This window comes from Dreissena polymorpha, chromosome 2 (assembly GCF_020536995.1).
Source record: "Dreissena polymorpha isolate Duluth1 chromosome 2, UMN_Dpol_1.0, whole genome shotgun sequence".
NCBI lineage: Eukaryota > Metazoa > Mollusca > Bivalvia > Myida > Dreissenidae > Dreissena > Dreissena polymorpha.
Window position 1 is genome coordinate 39173136 of NC_068356.1, and position 16387 is coordinate 39189522.

The window sequence follows — 16387 nt, forward strand, 5'->3', positions numbered from 1 at the left end:
ATTCGTTAAGTAAATTGTTCTGTTTAGTTCCTATATTATTTCATCAGTGTGCAAGTTCCCTTATTATCCAATGAATCTTGTTTACCTATGTAAATGTGAATGTGTCGGTATCATGTTGCTCTATTTATATGCAGGGTCATGTGATAGTCCAGTTGTTTAACCCTTTGAATGCTGGGAAATTTGTCGTCTGCTAAAATGTCGTCTGCTGAATTTCTAAAATTAGCATTTTCTTCGATTTTTTTCAAAGAATATATCAGAATAGCAAACAGTTTGGATCCTGATGAGACGCTACGTTCTGTGGCGTCTCATCTGGATCCAAACTGTTTGCAAAGGTCTTCAAAATCTGGTTCCAGCACTCAAAGGGTTAAGGCTAATCTTTCTATTCCATTTGACGGTGCCTTGCTATTTCAACATTCTACGTATTTGTGTTATTGTTTTTTTTTATTTGTTTATTTGCATGTTATTGAAATTGTTTGTACCCAAGTTAGCTAATTCGGTAATTTTATATGTGTAGTTTGTGCTCGTTGACTTATTGTATTCATTTTTTTTTATGACATATGCACCGATAATTACATTTGTTTGCTGTTGCCATTTTAAATAGCCTGAAGTTATTAAATACAACATGTATGCTATTATTTACCTTTGTTATCCCATTTCATATGGTTATTGTTTACCCATGTCATAACATTTGTGTGTACCTGCCGGTACCTATGAAGTCCATTGCGTTATTGTTTGCGGTGGATCATTCTAGTCCATGTGTTTTCTTTGACATATGGACTGTAAATTAATTACATTCCTTTCTTCCAAGTAAATAGCATACCCATATTTCATAGATATTGTGTAAAAACGAAAAAGTCTTCAAACAAACTGCTCGATTATTGAACTGTCAGGCGACCTGGAGCAAATCAATAAACTGCTTCGGTGGGCGGAAGACATAATTACAGTACAACTACCAGCAAATCATAACAAATCTTTCTGATAATTAAAATCTTTATTGCACAAATCTCTAACATCATTAGATATTATGAAGGTTTTTTGTTGGTCTTAATGAGCACAAAATTGTTTGAGAGGCCAATGAGTAAGTCCTTTCTCAAATGTCTCTTCTTACTAGTGCCCTGATCCAGCTTAAGAAAGCATATAAAGCAGTGATATTGAATATATACTGTAAGCATATTTTGGTTCATTGGAGTGTCTATTTTAGATTCATTTCTGATCATATCATTTATACAAGGGTGCAAGTCAATTGTTGCAAAAGTGTACTATGTATATTCAAGTGGCTTGAGTAAAGGCTTTTAACATTACACTCACATACAAATTTAAAATTGTGTGATGATTATTGTGGTAAACATAAAGAGTCCTATTAGATAAAGATGGAGTTTTATGTCTTCTCTTGCAATATTTGTCACCATGTTATGCCACAACAGTGCTGCATTCAGTGGAGTCATCTGGTTCCATGTCATCCTGTGTCATCGATCCTCACTTTGTCCATTCATCACTTACTAGTAATACGCGCACCACTTTGTCTTATGAATTGACTGTCTATAAAAAACAGCCAATTACAATGCATGTGTATTATCTCTGCTTTTAAAACTCCCTGGCTAAAAGCTGCAGTGGAGATCCTCAAGAGTTAAGTGAGGTTGTAGTGAAATGCAGTCCCTCTAGACATCCTGCTCCAGATGACCTTGAATGTGACTACATGTATAGAGCACTGAGCTCCACATGTCAAGGTCAATCACTGGGTAGGCATATTCAGGTGAAACCACAGTCTGGCACAAGGTCTGGTGGACTTTTGTGGTGCCTAGTCTGAATGTTCCTATCAAATATCAAATAAAGAAGGCTTCAATTTAAAAAAAAAACGACATCGTGATGTACAGACCTCATAATTATTAACATCTTAAATGTGAATTAGGACAAGTAAAAGACTAATAACAATAAACATGTAATTTTGTGTTGCCGTTCACGTAATCATAACCTTGAGATCATGTTCTTTAACAAGAGACCCATAAGGGGCCTGAATCGCTCTACTGCTATTAACACTGTGCAAGTTTGGAATGAATAAGATGGAAACTGTGTACATAATCGCGCAAACAAGGAGAATTTTCTCAAATTTAAGGGGAGATTATTGTGCACTTATTTCTCCGAGACTGCTCATATTCAATAGGGTTCAAGCCCTAATGCTATAAAGATACTGTGCAAATTTGGAAATAATTGGATGAAAACTGTGGAATTAATTGTGTAAACAAGTGGGATTTCAAAATTTTCTCATATTCAAGGGGAAGTCATTCTGGGCTTATTGCTTCGATATTGCTCTTTTAAAAAAGTATTTGAGTCCTCATTGAAAAACAAAGACACGGTGCAAGTTTGCCAAGAATTGGATTGAAAATTATGGACTTTATCACATAAAAAAACTGAATTTTCATTTTTTTTTCCCTCAAATTCAAGGGGAGATTATTCTGGACTTATAACTCCGATATTGCTCATTTTCAATAGGGTTTGACTCATCATTCAGATAAAGACACTGTGCAAGTTGGGAAATGATTGGATGAAAACTGTGGACTTAATTGCGTAAGACAAGCCTTATTTCACAATTTTCTCAAATTCAAGGGGAGATAATTCTTGAGTTTTACTCTGATGTAACCCATTTTCAATAGGGTTCGAGTCCTCATTAATATAAAGACACTGAACTGTGGACTTTATCGCGGTAAACAAGAAAAAGTCATAACGCACGCACACACGCACGCACGGACGACGGAAACCATGCCATGACATAAGCTCTTCAGGCCTTCGGCCAGTAGAGCTAAAAATGAAAGTAAAATATTTGAATATCAAAGGGAAAAGTATGAAAATTTGGGAAACAATACATTAACCCTCTTCAGCTATCCCAGCTACCTCATGGCTTTCAAGATAGTGGCCTTGTTGGCACGGTCACCAGTAAACATAGCAACCAGTTACTCAGGACATCTGAAGATGTTGTTCCATTTCCATGAACGTTCAGGTAAATCCACTGACTAAAATTGAAGTGGAGAAAAATCATTATTATTAACAAATCATGTACATATAAATTAAATAGACTTAAAGGAGCAGATTGATGGTAAATTACAATTGATTCTTTTTCAAAGTAGATAAACACAAGTCATTTATTACTGCATAACAAGACCTTTGGTTTGGCGATTGAAACAATGATTCCATTTAAAGCATTTATTGTTTTTAATTATTAAAAAACAACTGTGGACCTAACATACTGTTAAAAACTAAGTTTATTGATATCACCAGATATGTTCAACATATATGTGTGAAATTATTGTAACATCATTATTTACTAGCAGAGCAACTAACTCCTCCCACCCAAGATTCCATGAGCAAAGACCATTTTGATTTATTTAGAAACAGTGACCTTGACCAAAGCATCTCAAGTGCAATCTCAAGCTTTCCATGAACTAATGCATTAAGTTTAATTAGCAAAATGCCAATTTGTTATCAAGTTATTAAGAGGCAATAATTATTCTTTTTTATAACTGTGACCTTAACCTTCATCTCACAAAACCATTTGGCAACCATGAAATAGTATTGAAAAAGGGATAATTTTATGAAGTTGTATTAAATATCTCAGATCTTATATAAAAGTTATTGGGCGCTATCCCTAGGTCAACAAGCAAATATCCCCCCCCAAAATTTTTTTGATTATGGATGAATTCAAATCCCTTGATAAACGGTATAATTCTAAAAACAATAATTTAGTGCAAGGTTATTGTTTTTATGCATTGAAATTCTTTCATTGATATCTATACACCCATGAAGTTTCCTGTTGAAATCTTGTTGCATATCTGAGATATAGCCCTGAAAAGTTATATCATACAAAAACAACAAAGGTCAATAACGCTTATTTAAGAAAGTTGTATGGTTATGTTCTTGTGCAAGACAATATTCCATATTGATATCAATACTCCTATGAAGTTTCAATGTTGTAATCGGTATGGTATCAGAAATATGGCCCTGAAGTTACATCATTACAAAAAACAAATGGCAATAACTTTAATAAAAGAACGTGTAGGGTTATGGTTCTTGGGCATGCCAAGTCTCCTCATTGATATCCATACACCAATGAAGTTTCATGTTGATATCTTCTGAGATATACCCCTAAAAGTTTGTGACAGATGGAACGGACGGAATGACAGACAGGCAGGCAACACCAATTCTATATCTCTCTGCATTTGGCGCGGGATAAAAATAGTTTACCAGTCATAAACAAGAAACCGTCCGAGAAGGGTAATGCTCCCCAAAGTTGTTTTTGTCACAATATTGCACTATATATTCAGATAAAAGGAAACGTCTTGAGGGCACAGTAGTTGGGGGGGACAAGAATTTTTTTATAGAAAATTTCAAAGGGCCATAACTCTGTGAAAAATCATCTGACCAGAACAGGCTGATAATATGCACATCTACTCTTGGTAGTGAAGCTTCCCATAAAGTTTCATTGAATTCCGGTAATTAGTTGCTTGGAAATAGCCCGGACAAAAATTGCACTATATGTACAGTTAATGGAAAATTTCAAAGGGCCATAACTCTGTGAAAAATTATCCGACCAGAACCGGCTGATAATATGCACATCTCCTCTTGGTAGTGAAGCTTCCAATAAAGTTTCATTGAATTCCAGTCATAAATTGCTGAGAAATAGCCCGGACAAAACAGACGGACACACAGACGGACAGACAAAGCGGCGACTTTATGCTCACCCCAATTTTTTTGGGGGGGGGAGCATAAAATAAGCTTCATAACTAAAATTCTCTAGAAAAGTTTTGAAAAATTTCATATCAACATTTTATATCTTTTCCAGTTGTTTATTTTTATATGGTTGAAAAGACTTAAACTTAACCCCAACACAGACACTGAAGGCAACAAGAATCAACTGCTACTTTTCTTTGAATAGTCTATCTATTTAAATGTAGACTAGTTGACAAATTTAAACAAGAGTTGTATGGTAAAATGAATAACATTCTTTATTAGTAATGAATAAAGTTTTCAAAACCTCTTTGGAATATGAAAAATATTTTGACTTATTTTCTCGAAGTGTGCACTTTTTTTGGTCAGATTCAGAGTCTCTGCATACACGTTGAGTATCAAAAGGGGCAGATGCGCCCAGAACAACATTCCACGAAATGAACGTTATTCTTTATTATAATGCTGATAATGCATTCACATTGTGGTTGAGCACGTCAGCATTCAGTAGATCGTTAAGGAACCTGTAGTAAACGGGCAAGTATTGAGCCTCATAGTAAACGGGGCAAGTATTGAGCCTCATAGTAAACGGGCAAGTATTGAGCCTCATAGTAAACGGCAGTATTGAGCCTCATAGTAAACGGGCAAGTATTGAGCCTCATAGTAAACGGGCAAGTATTGAGCCTCATAGTAAACGGGCAAGTGTTGAGCCTCATAGTAAACGGGCAAGTATTGAGCCTCATAGTAAACGGGCAAGTATTGAGCCTCAATCTGGGCAATCTGGGCTCAATGCATGCGCCTAAAGTGTCGTCCTAGATTAGCCTTCCCAGTTCTAATCAGGCTCTTATTAAATCAGGGATGACACATTCCACTTTATGGAATTTTTCCATTATAGAAAGTTCATTCTAAAATAAAATCAAGTCTAGACAGAAATTGATGTCCCTGGTTAGCCTATATATAGGCTAATAAGGGGCGACACTTCAAGCACATTCATTATAAAAGCCCCATTTACACAAATAACACTGCAAGTTCACCAACAAGAATTCAATCCATCTAATTATGAGTCAATATGTACATAAAATATTTGACTGAAAACTGTTTATTCCATTATGTTTATCTTGTATGCACAAGAACAGCGTACTATTGTTGCTTAGTATGAATTGAGTCGACTTTGTGCGAATAAAGTCGATCTCCTTAATACAAAAGGATTTGACTTCCTTCATTCACTCCAAAGCAATAACAAATTAACATCTTGCCTGGACGATGATCAATCCGCCCACTTAGTCACATGGCTTAGCAATTTGAAAACCTAGACAAGCTAACACAGTGGGGACAGTGGTCTAGTGGTAGAATGGTGGTCTAGGGATCAGAAGGTTCCTGATTGGAATCCTGCTCAGGGCACTGGATTTTTCTGAGTAAAAAATTAGTCACACGCTTGCTCCTCTCCACCCAGGTGTATAAATGGGTACCTGTGAGGGAAATAAGTCAATGTGCCGTGGCAGCCATGTGCGCCATATGTAAAACGGACGACTTAAATCCTAGTGATCGGGGGTTAATGTCTAAGTTGGCTGAAGATGCATATCGAAGCAGACTATAAAACGCACCTTAACCTTAAACACCAAAGTGGCTTCTTTGCTCATAGATTGCCAATAGGTTACCCTATGTTCTAGATGATTTTAGTGGACTTTTTTCACCGCCTATAACAGTGGTAAAGGGGGTTTGTGTCAAATATTTATTATGCAAATGCAAAAAAAAATCAGTCAATACAGAATATTAGCTATGTATAACCAGGGACGTATACAAACTGTATAGATCCCTGATAAAAGTGATATTAATAATATTAAGCATTGCTTATGGGACATAATATATACACAAACTATGCAATGATTTAGTACCCAATCTTATACTTTTTTCTTCTTTACTCATCAGCGTTTCAATTATGTTTTTGTTTTTTTTTGGTCACTTGGTCCATAGGATACAAATTCTAGAAAAAAGAATAAATAAGGAAATGGCTGTTTTAAATAAAAACTGACCGCGTTCTGCAATTGTACAAGAAGCCTGGCACACAGCTGTGGAGGAGGACCTGGGACCTCATGGGTATCTCCAGACATGGGGCTTCATTCGGGTAGTCAGGAGAGGAATGTCACCTTCAACTGCATCCACTCTATAACTGTGCACAGATACTTTCATAGGTCATATGTATAGGATATTGCAATATTCCGGGAAAACAGGGCTTAATGCATTAAGGCCCGTTTTCCAAGAGTGAGAGTCATATGTATTCATGAGGTTAAAAATATGAACATATGTGAGCAAGTGCAACATTTTGGTACAGGTCACAGCAGAAAGAGGTAAACTGGATAAAATAGACACAGGATTAGTTTCAACACCAAGCTATTGTAAATTATCAACTTTTTCAAAGAGTTTAGGCTGCGAAACCTTTATATCCAAGTGTGATGAAACATGCAGGTACATAATGTTGCAAATGTTTTAGCTGCTAAATTCACTTCATGCTGTCAACGAAGATATTATAAATGACTGCATAATTAATCAATAGACACTTCCACTAATGAATAAATTAGTATATATATTAAATTACGCACCAAATACATAACATTTTGTAAAAATAAAAGTACTATTTAAAGAATGCACATAAAAGTTAACAGGGTATACCCTATTAATATGTTAAATGATCAAAAGCACATCATATTTGCTCTCAGCGATTTTTTCACTTCTTAATAATGTACAATTGTGGTCTGACAATTTCCCAAAACCAAGGCAAATTCCGTCAATTTGTTCCAAAAGTGTATAATCTGCAAGTTTACAAAGTTCTGAATATGGGTCATGCCGGGTCAAAATCTAGGTCACGGGGTCACTTAAGTGCATTTCAAGGAGTAAGCATGGTGTCCGCTCTCTAATTCAAATAGTTTTCATCCGATCTTCACCAAACTTGCTCAGAAGTTGTATCTAGACAATATCTAGGTAAAGTTTGAATATGGGTCATGCAGATAAAAACTACGTCACATGGTCACTAAGTGCATTTCAAGGATTTAGCATGGTGTCCACTCTCTAATTGAAGTAGTTTTCATCTGATCTTCACCAAATTTGATCAGAATTTGTGTCTACATTATATCTAGGTCAAGTTCAAATATGGGTCATGCTGGGTCAAAAACTAGGTCATGAAATCACTTAGTGCATTTCAAGCATTTAGCATGGTGTCCACTCTCTAATTGAAGAAATCAGTGAACAAACAACGGACTATAATTCCACATTAGACCTGATATTTAGTAACTGCACAGATGTACAGACTGGTGAGCTCGAAGTGTACCTTTTTGACCACAAGGCTGTCTGGATCAGGATATAGTTTGTATGGTTAGTTATGCAGTTAAATGGTTAGTTATGTAGTTGTTGCTTAATTTTCCAAAATCACTTTGGCACTCAAATGGTAAAGTAAAGTGTTGCTTATTTTTCAAAATTATATCATTTTGCCACTCAAATGATAAAGTTATCAAGTTGTCCAAAACCTTCAAACGGGTGTATCTTGTGACAGTTTGGCACTCTTGTTGCTTTTGATACCAAGCAATAAAAAAAAACTATAATTAAAAATTGGAAGATTTCACGCCGGGAATTTACCCATTTCAGGGTTTTCTGCGCTAATTTTTCCCAATTAGTATGGTAAAGGTACTTTTCCCAATTTGGGAAGAAAAATCACTGGCTCTACAATGATCAAATAACAAGACACCCTAGAATCGCTGTGATTACAAAATGAAAACAATTATGACTAGAAATGGCCCGGCAGAGGCCGACGCGTATCCCCACGCCGCATGTTTGACCCTGGGGGCGCCCCAGGTTGATTATGGGGCATGCATAGTTGAGATTGACCGTATTGTCATAAGATATGTTCAGTATCGATTTGAAGTAAGTCGGTGTAGAAATGAATAATTTATAGTAAAAGGCAATTTTGGGTGGTCTATGTGGGCGAGGGCGCCCCAGGGTTGGTAATGGGGCCATGCATAATTGAGATTGACCGTATTGTCATAAGAGATGTTCAGTATCAATTTGAAGTAAATCGGTGTAGAAATGAAGAAGTTATAGTAAAAGGCAATTTTGGGCGGGCGTGGTCTATGTGGGCGCCCCAAGGTTGGTAATGGGACCATACATAGTTGAGATTGACCGTATTGTCATAAGAAATGTTCAGTATCAATTTGAAGTAAATCAGTGTAGAAATGAAGTTGTAGTAAAAGGCAATTTTGGGGTGGCGTGTGGTCTATGAGGGCGGGGCGCCCCAGGGTTGGTAATGGGGTCATGCATTGTTGAGAGTGACCGTATTGTCATAAGAGATGTATAGTATCAATTTGAAGTAAATGGGTGTAGAAATGAAGAAGTTTTTGTAAAATAACTTAAAAAAATGAGTGAAAATCTCTGACCTGGCCCCACCCCAACCCCCATAACATTTTGACCCAGGGGTCAGATCAAAATTCCAAATGCTCATAGCTACCATGTGTGTAAGTTTCAAGGTTCTAGTGCTAATAGTGTAGGAGGAGATAGTGGCCAGGACGGACGGACAGATGGCGGAGATAACCACAATATCCCCACGCTTTTCAAAAAGCGTGGGGATGAAAATGAGTGGCCTCCATAAATAACAATTTATCCCAATAACAAAACGAAACAAGCAAATCGTTGAATTGATATCCCCCGCCATTATACGTCTGGACACAAGATATGGCTCTGGACACACAAAAAAAGCATTTTTTCAAAATACAAAGGGCCATAACTCTGTTATTATTCGATGGTGTATAATGCCATTTGACGTGCATCATCCTCTTATCCATATATAAACTCATACCAAGTTTCAATGAAATCTGCCACAGCACTTCCAAGATATGGCTCCGGACACACAAGTGCCGGACGGACAACGCCAAAACAATATCCCTCTGCCTATGGCGGGGGATAATAAAGCACATTTTACTTTGGATGTTTTTAATTTGTGGATGGTGAACCATAAAACATGGAGGGTTGTGAGAAATTTAAATTAAAAATTTAATAACACAAAGTATTACACAACTTCAATCATTTTTGACCTTGTATGATGATAGTTTAATTTCATACCTAATACCTCCTAACTTTAAGACAAGTGGAAACACACATTAAAATAAACAGAATACAGTAATTACATAGAGGATATTTGTTTGATTCGGTGGATTATCGATTTTAATTCACGAGTGATCATAAAAATAATATTTTCACAAGTGGCGCAGCCACGAGTGAAAATATATATTTTTTATGATCACAAGTGAATCAAAATCGATATTCCACCGAATTCAACAAATTTTCTTTTTATTTTATGCTTTTTTTCACAGTTTATATACATTGTTAAAGAGTTTAACAAAAGAATTTCCCTGAAATAATGACGTCATTTCGTAAAAAAAAAGACGTCATTTCACAGTAAACAGTGAAAATTATCGATAATTTTCATTGTTTGAAACAGTGAAATTATCAGTTTTGATTCACTGATATTTAAGAAATAATATTTTTCTATCATGGTTTGTTGTCGAATAACCCACAGTAAGGAGTATAGATGCGTAGGAATTAAATCACGAGTGCGAAGCACGAGTGATTTGATAACACGCATCTATACAACTTACTGTGGGTTATTCGACAACTAACCATCATAGAAAAATATTATTTCGATTCTAACACGATTCTAATTGATTTGGTTCAAGTTTTAGGACGTGAACTATATTTTTCAATACTCCGCCCTTCTTAGTACAAAGTTCACTATTTAGTGACGTCATTGAATTGTACAAACATATGACGTCGTTTCATTTACAAATATTTTGCAAATGACGTCACTTTCATTGAAAACAACAATCGTAGAAACTTAATGAGGTCACGTTTATTGATGCTACTGAAAAGCTGACATGCTATAAATGTTTTCTGAATTACGTTTCCTAACAAATAACATTCTTTGTAGGCGTGGTTATGCCAATAATCACCAAATATACAATTAGTTGTTTCATTACACTAATATACATGCTACATTTATTACATTTCTTTAGAGCGGGTTTTAGCACATGCATTTTTTCTGCAATATTTTCTTTATTTATTCGGAACTATTTTTGAAACATTAAGCTCCGCCCATAAGTTATTGCAGAATAACCCACGCTTGATTTCCTTTTTTGTCTATAGAAAACAAGTCACGTGCCGTGTTAGAATTCTCTATAAACCACCGGAAAGCATAAAATAAAAACCTATCTTATAAAATTGTGTGAAACAATACTCAGTTGTTCTTAAATGCTTTGAGCTTTTATGAGAACATACGTACAGCTCCCCAGAGGATCAATGCAGTGTCTAAAATTTTCACGTTTTTTCATACACAGACATGATAATCAGCTCCTTCATGTGAAACACATAAAACATGCTACGTGTTGTGAAACAACTGTAAATTACTATCAGTATGAGACTCGCGAAATCTCATTGCAAGTACATTTAGCTACATGTGAAAGCATGATTAACAACCTAATAAGTTGTATGCTAACTAACAGACACTTACTCTACATTATCGTCTTTAAGATGAAGTATGTCACACAAGAGGTTCTAATGTAAAGACTTAAAAACTTAAACAATATAACTACTGTAACATGTAAACAATATCATAGAGTAATTTCCCTGAACGGTATTACCAAGTCTATTTATATAAATGTGTCACACTAAACTTCCTGTAACTTTTGCAAGTTTTGGTGTGCGAATTCACACATCGATTGGATGTGTATTTACTTGTGTATTGGAAGTGTAAATACGTGATGGATAGAGGACATCCCATCCCGGCCTTTGAAGAAGACGAGAGATTCGGAAAATATCACACTAGAAGTCCAGACAATGTAAGAAATTCAAGTTAAACCTCAATTACTGAATTAGCTTTCACAATTCTAAATATTTCTTGTTTAGTGAAATAAGGTCATTTCCAACATCTCTGCTGTTTGGGCTCGCTCTTTAGCGACATGGTTTCATAGCTCGGTAGGACACTGGTTCTATGGCTCGATTGGTCATTGTCCGCTACTATGTACCCCGGGTACTCTTATTAAAGTATACTTGAATTTACCCTGGGTACAAAAAATATACTTAATCGTACCTGGTCAATATTAGACTGTACCTGAATTGTATTCCCACCCAAAATCCGATGTCGTAAAACACGCTATCGATAATCTTAAGCTTCTCTTTAAAAAAAAATGCATCAACATGCTTTTTTGGAGTATGAGTTTCGATAATATAGAGGCCATTTTACAGAAAATTGACATAAATGTGAATATAATTTAAAAAATTTGTCTACAACAACCAATCTAGCGTTAAATTTCCTAGGTATCTTTCAGTATATTTACCGTACTCGGGGTACATGTAAGTATACTTATAAGAGTACCCGGGGCACATGTAAGAACTACCAGAGTTTACAATGCCAAATCGAGGTCATAATACTCATAATTATATATCGGGTATGGTAAATATACTTGAATGTGCCTGGTCGATATAAGACTGAACCCGAGTTATTTTCCCGCCCCAAATCCGATGTTGTTAAACGCGCTACCGATTATCGTAAACGGTATTGTTTATTTTAAACAAACTTTTCTTAAAATAAATAACTGCATCTACATGCTTTTTGAGTATGAATTCCATAAATGTGAACATAATTAATTATAAAAAAAAGCTGACAACAACATATTTAGCGTTAAAATTCCCGGGTGCGTTTTAGTATATTTACAGTACCCGGGTTACATGTAAGTATACTAAAGAGTACTCGGGGTACATGTACATGTAAGTAGTACCCAAGTAGTGGATTGACCTATAGGTACTTTGCACTTGTAATTTCATTAAAAATTAATTAAGTACAAATTTTGTGGGAGGACATGATTTCAGTATTTAAATATTTACTTATTAAGCCTTCATATATAAAGTTTATACACTGCCTGAGTTATGAAGACATGGAAAAACAAGTATGGCAACAATAACCATTGGTATGTTCACAATTTAAAATCAGTTCAATGTTGTATACATACATTTTGTGTGTCCTTATTAGGCAAGACATGTTTAAAGTATAACACTTTAATAAATAAATTATAGAATGATATATGCCCATATATTACAGCAAAATGATTTTCTCAACAAATTGCTTTTTTAAAACTGAATGATTAGTCCGTTAATGATAAATTTATATTATGATTATATACAAAAAGTTATTGAGGCAGTTTTCTTACAAGACCAAAATAATCCATTTATTTTGTTTTTGCGAAGATAATATGTTTATACATTTATTTCACATTTTATCATTCATAGCAGATTTTAATTCTACTATTATTATTTGTACAGATTAATCATTTGTAAAAGAAGTAATGATAGTTACATGACTTTTATTAAATGGCAAACAACTTACATGAAGTCTGGTTCCTTTCGATAAGCCCCCAGCTCCTTCGCATACAAATTCACTAGTTACAATTTAAACCAATGAGCAATAAGTGAAACAAATGTTATATAGGCATAAGTGTACAGTGTTTGGCACAATTTTCCTACACATCAGCCTTACAATAATAAAACACATTTTTACGGAAAATGCTCATAACTTCTATGTCGCTTCAGATAGCAATTTCATATTTGGCATGCATGTGTATATGGACAAGGCCTTTCCATACGCACACAAATTTTGACCCCTGTGACCTTGACCTTGAACTTAGGGTCCGCGTTTAGGTTTCGAAATCTGGGTTTAGGTTTCTAAAAATGCTCATAACTTCTATGTCCCTTGAGATATAACCTTCATATTTGGTATGTATGTGTATATTGACAAGGCCTTTCCATACGCTCACAATTTTTCACCCCTGTGACCTTGACCTTGAACTTAGGGTCCGTGTTTAGGTTTCGAAATCTGCGTTTAGGTTTCGTGAATGCTTATAACTTCTATGTCCCTTGAGATATAACCTTCATATTTGGTATGCATGTGTATATGGACAAGGCCTTTCAATGCACACACAAATTTTGACCCCTGTGACCTTGACCTTGAACTTAGGGTCAGCGTTTAGGTTTCAAAATCTGCGTTTAGGTTTCGAAAAATGCTCATAACTTCTATCAAAGCCTAAATACTGGGCATATGTCATCCTATGGTGACCGCTTTTGTTGTTAGTAAAAAAGATGTTTCAATAATATCACGTTACGCTTGGTAAAACAAATTTTTTTAGTAATTTTTTTTAGCAAACATATAACTTAATTACATTGATGATAATCGTAGGTTGATGAAGGCAGAGATAATGTAGCTCAGTTCGTTTTTCCTTAACAATCATGTGAGACAAAACAGTTGGAAAAACAGGACTTAATGCATGTACGTAAAGAATAATCCCAGAATAGCCTATGCAGTCTTCACCGGCTTATCAGTGGCAATACTTTTCGCTTTTATGGATTTTTTCATAGAAGTATCTTCTAAACACAAATCCAGTCTTTGGCGAAAAATGTCCTCCCTGATCCTGTGCAGATTGCACTGGATAATCTGTTACAATACTTTAGCCCCAAAGTCATGCCTTAAGCCTTTTTTTCCTAGAGACCTGCATAGATATATTCAAAGGAGTTCGAATTAATGCATAACAAAACAATACAAATTGATATGAATTGTTATTTCCACATGTTATCTTTTTATCCCGCTCCTAAGGCAGAGGGATATAGACTTTGCTTTGTCCGTCTGCCTGTCAGTCCTTCTGTCAGCCCGTCCGTCATTCATAAAAACTTATAAGGGCTATATTTCAAAAACTATATAAGATATCAACATGAAACTTCAGGTATACAGATATCAATGAGGAGAAGTGCCATGTTCAAGAACCATAACCCTACACTCAAATTAATAAAAGTAATTGCCCTTTGTTTTTGGTATGATAATTTTTTCAGGGCTTTATCTCAGATACCATGCAAGATTTCAATATTAAACTTCATGGGTGTGTTGATATTAATGAGGAGAAATACCATGCTTAAGACCCATAACCATTCCCTTTCTTAAATAAGAGTTATTGCCCTTTGTTGTTTGTGTATGATGGAACTTTTAAGGGCTTTACCTCAGATGCGGTACAACATTTCAACATGAAACTTCATGGGTGTGTAGAAATCAATGGGAAGAAGTGCCATGCAATAGAACCATAACCCTGCACTTTCTTAACTAAGAGTTATTGCCCTTCGTTGTTTTTGTATGATGTAACTTTTAAGGGCTATATCTCAGATATGATACAACATTTCAACATGAAACTTCATGGGTGTGTAGAAATCAATGGGAAGAAGTGCCATGCACAAGAATCATAACCCTGCACTTTCTTAAATAAGATTTATTGCCCTTTGTTGTTTTTGTATGATGTAACGTTTCAAGGCTATATCTCTTACTCAGATACGCTACAAGATTTCAACATGAAACTTCATGGGTGTGTAGATATCAATTGGGATAATTACAATTCATAAACACAATTGCCCTACACTTAATTATTACCTGTTAATTATTACTCTACACTTAATGATTTTACTGTATATCAAGAGATTTGCAATGATCCATAATCAAAGTTTATTTTGGTATATCAATTCAACAAAAATTTGCTTGTTATACTAGATTCACATTTCTCATGTTTATATTGTTAAAATAATCAAACATCAAAGATTAAACTTTGTACACTGTCCATAGTCTGTATCATGTAAATGTTTTATTTTATGAACAATCAAGAAAGGTTTGTTTATTACCAAATGTGGTTGAGATTGTCCACTAGATATAGTTCTACATGTATGCTAGAGATTTTTTAACATTATTGCGAAAGTGTATAAAGCAATTGAACATACCATAAGATATTTCAATTCAAGTTCATCCATAACTTCAGACAATTATATGATTCCCTGGATACGAATCCTTTCAACTCAAATGGATTTTTCCCCAATTGTATATCTTGTTACAAGAACAGTGTTTACTATTTGGAAGTCAGTTCTGCAATTTTATTTGGACCGGTTTCCCTTTTATCGTTTATACAATTTGCCCTTTAATTATGTTAGAAGCTATGAAGAATTGTTTCATGGACAATAATGTTCATTACTGGGTATCTCCTGGTGAATTTCCAGATTTATTGGGTAATTATCAAGTTTTGATAGAGAGAACACTAGCTAATTAAAGTTATTTTCCCTGATTATTTTCCCAACATTTAAGTGTAGACTCATCTAGTTTAGCCTTGTTCTTGGAAAATGGGGTTTAATGCAGTTGCGTAAAGTGTCATCACACATACGCCTTTGCATATCGCACAGGCTAGTCAGGGCCAACACTTACCGCCTATACATGTAGTATGCTTTCTTTAAACTAAAAATTTCATAAAATTTTCCCTTTTCACTGAGCTAGGCTCCAATATTTTCTATCCACTGCAACATGATTGAGTCACTGCCTTGGCTCCTTTGGCCACTTCTCCTTTGCGCCTTAGGAAAAACAGCAATATATCCATTTAAAGAATCGGACACTGTGAAACCACTATTATTCGCCAGACATTTATTTTCGTATATTTCATCAGTAGATTGATTGATGAATTTAAGTTAGTACAGGGCTTGACACTAACTTTTTTTACTTACTGACCCACCAGCTTTCAGAATTTACTGGTCCTCCAAGATTTCAAGTGGTCTGACAATTTCT

The 16387-nt window shown here is 35.2% G+C and overlaps 1 protein-coding gene and 1 long non-coding RNA gene across 3 annotated transcripts in view; one reads left to right on the forward strand and one right to left on the reverse strand.

Annotated features, from left to right (window-relative positions):
- The window catches only part of LOC127866691 (uncharacterized), a 31206-nt gene extending 19822 nt beyond the window's left edge, over positions 1–11384 (reverse strand). The window contains exon 1 of the long non-coding RNA XR_008043066.1: positions 11267–11384. This is a non-coding gene — a long non-coding RNA (uncharacterized LOC127866691). The remainder of the gene's footprint in view (positions 1–11266) is intronic.
- LOC127866673 (E3 ubiquitin-protein ligase TRAF7-like) overlaps positions 1–16387 on the forward strand; it is a 138038-nt gene that overhangs the window by 9390 nt on the left and 112261 nt on the right. The window contains exon 1 of one of the 2 annotated variants that reach the window (XM_052407411.1): positions 11424–11594. The exons of the other annotated variant lie outside the window; for it this stretch is intronic. Coding sequence (XP_052263371.1) covers positions 11517–11594 — 78 coding nt within the window. The 5' untranslated portion in view covers positions 11424–11516. Of the gene's footprint in view, positions 1–11423; positions 11595–16387 lie in introns of those variants that run through there. 2 annotated transcript variants of the gene reach the window in all.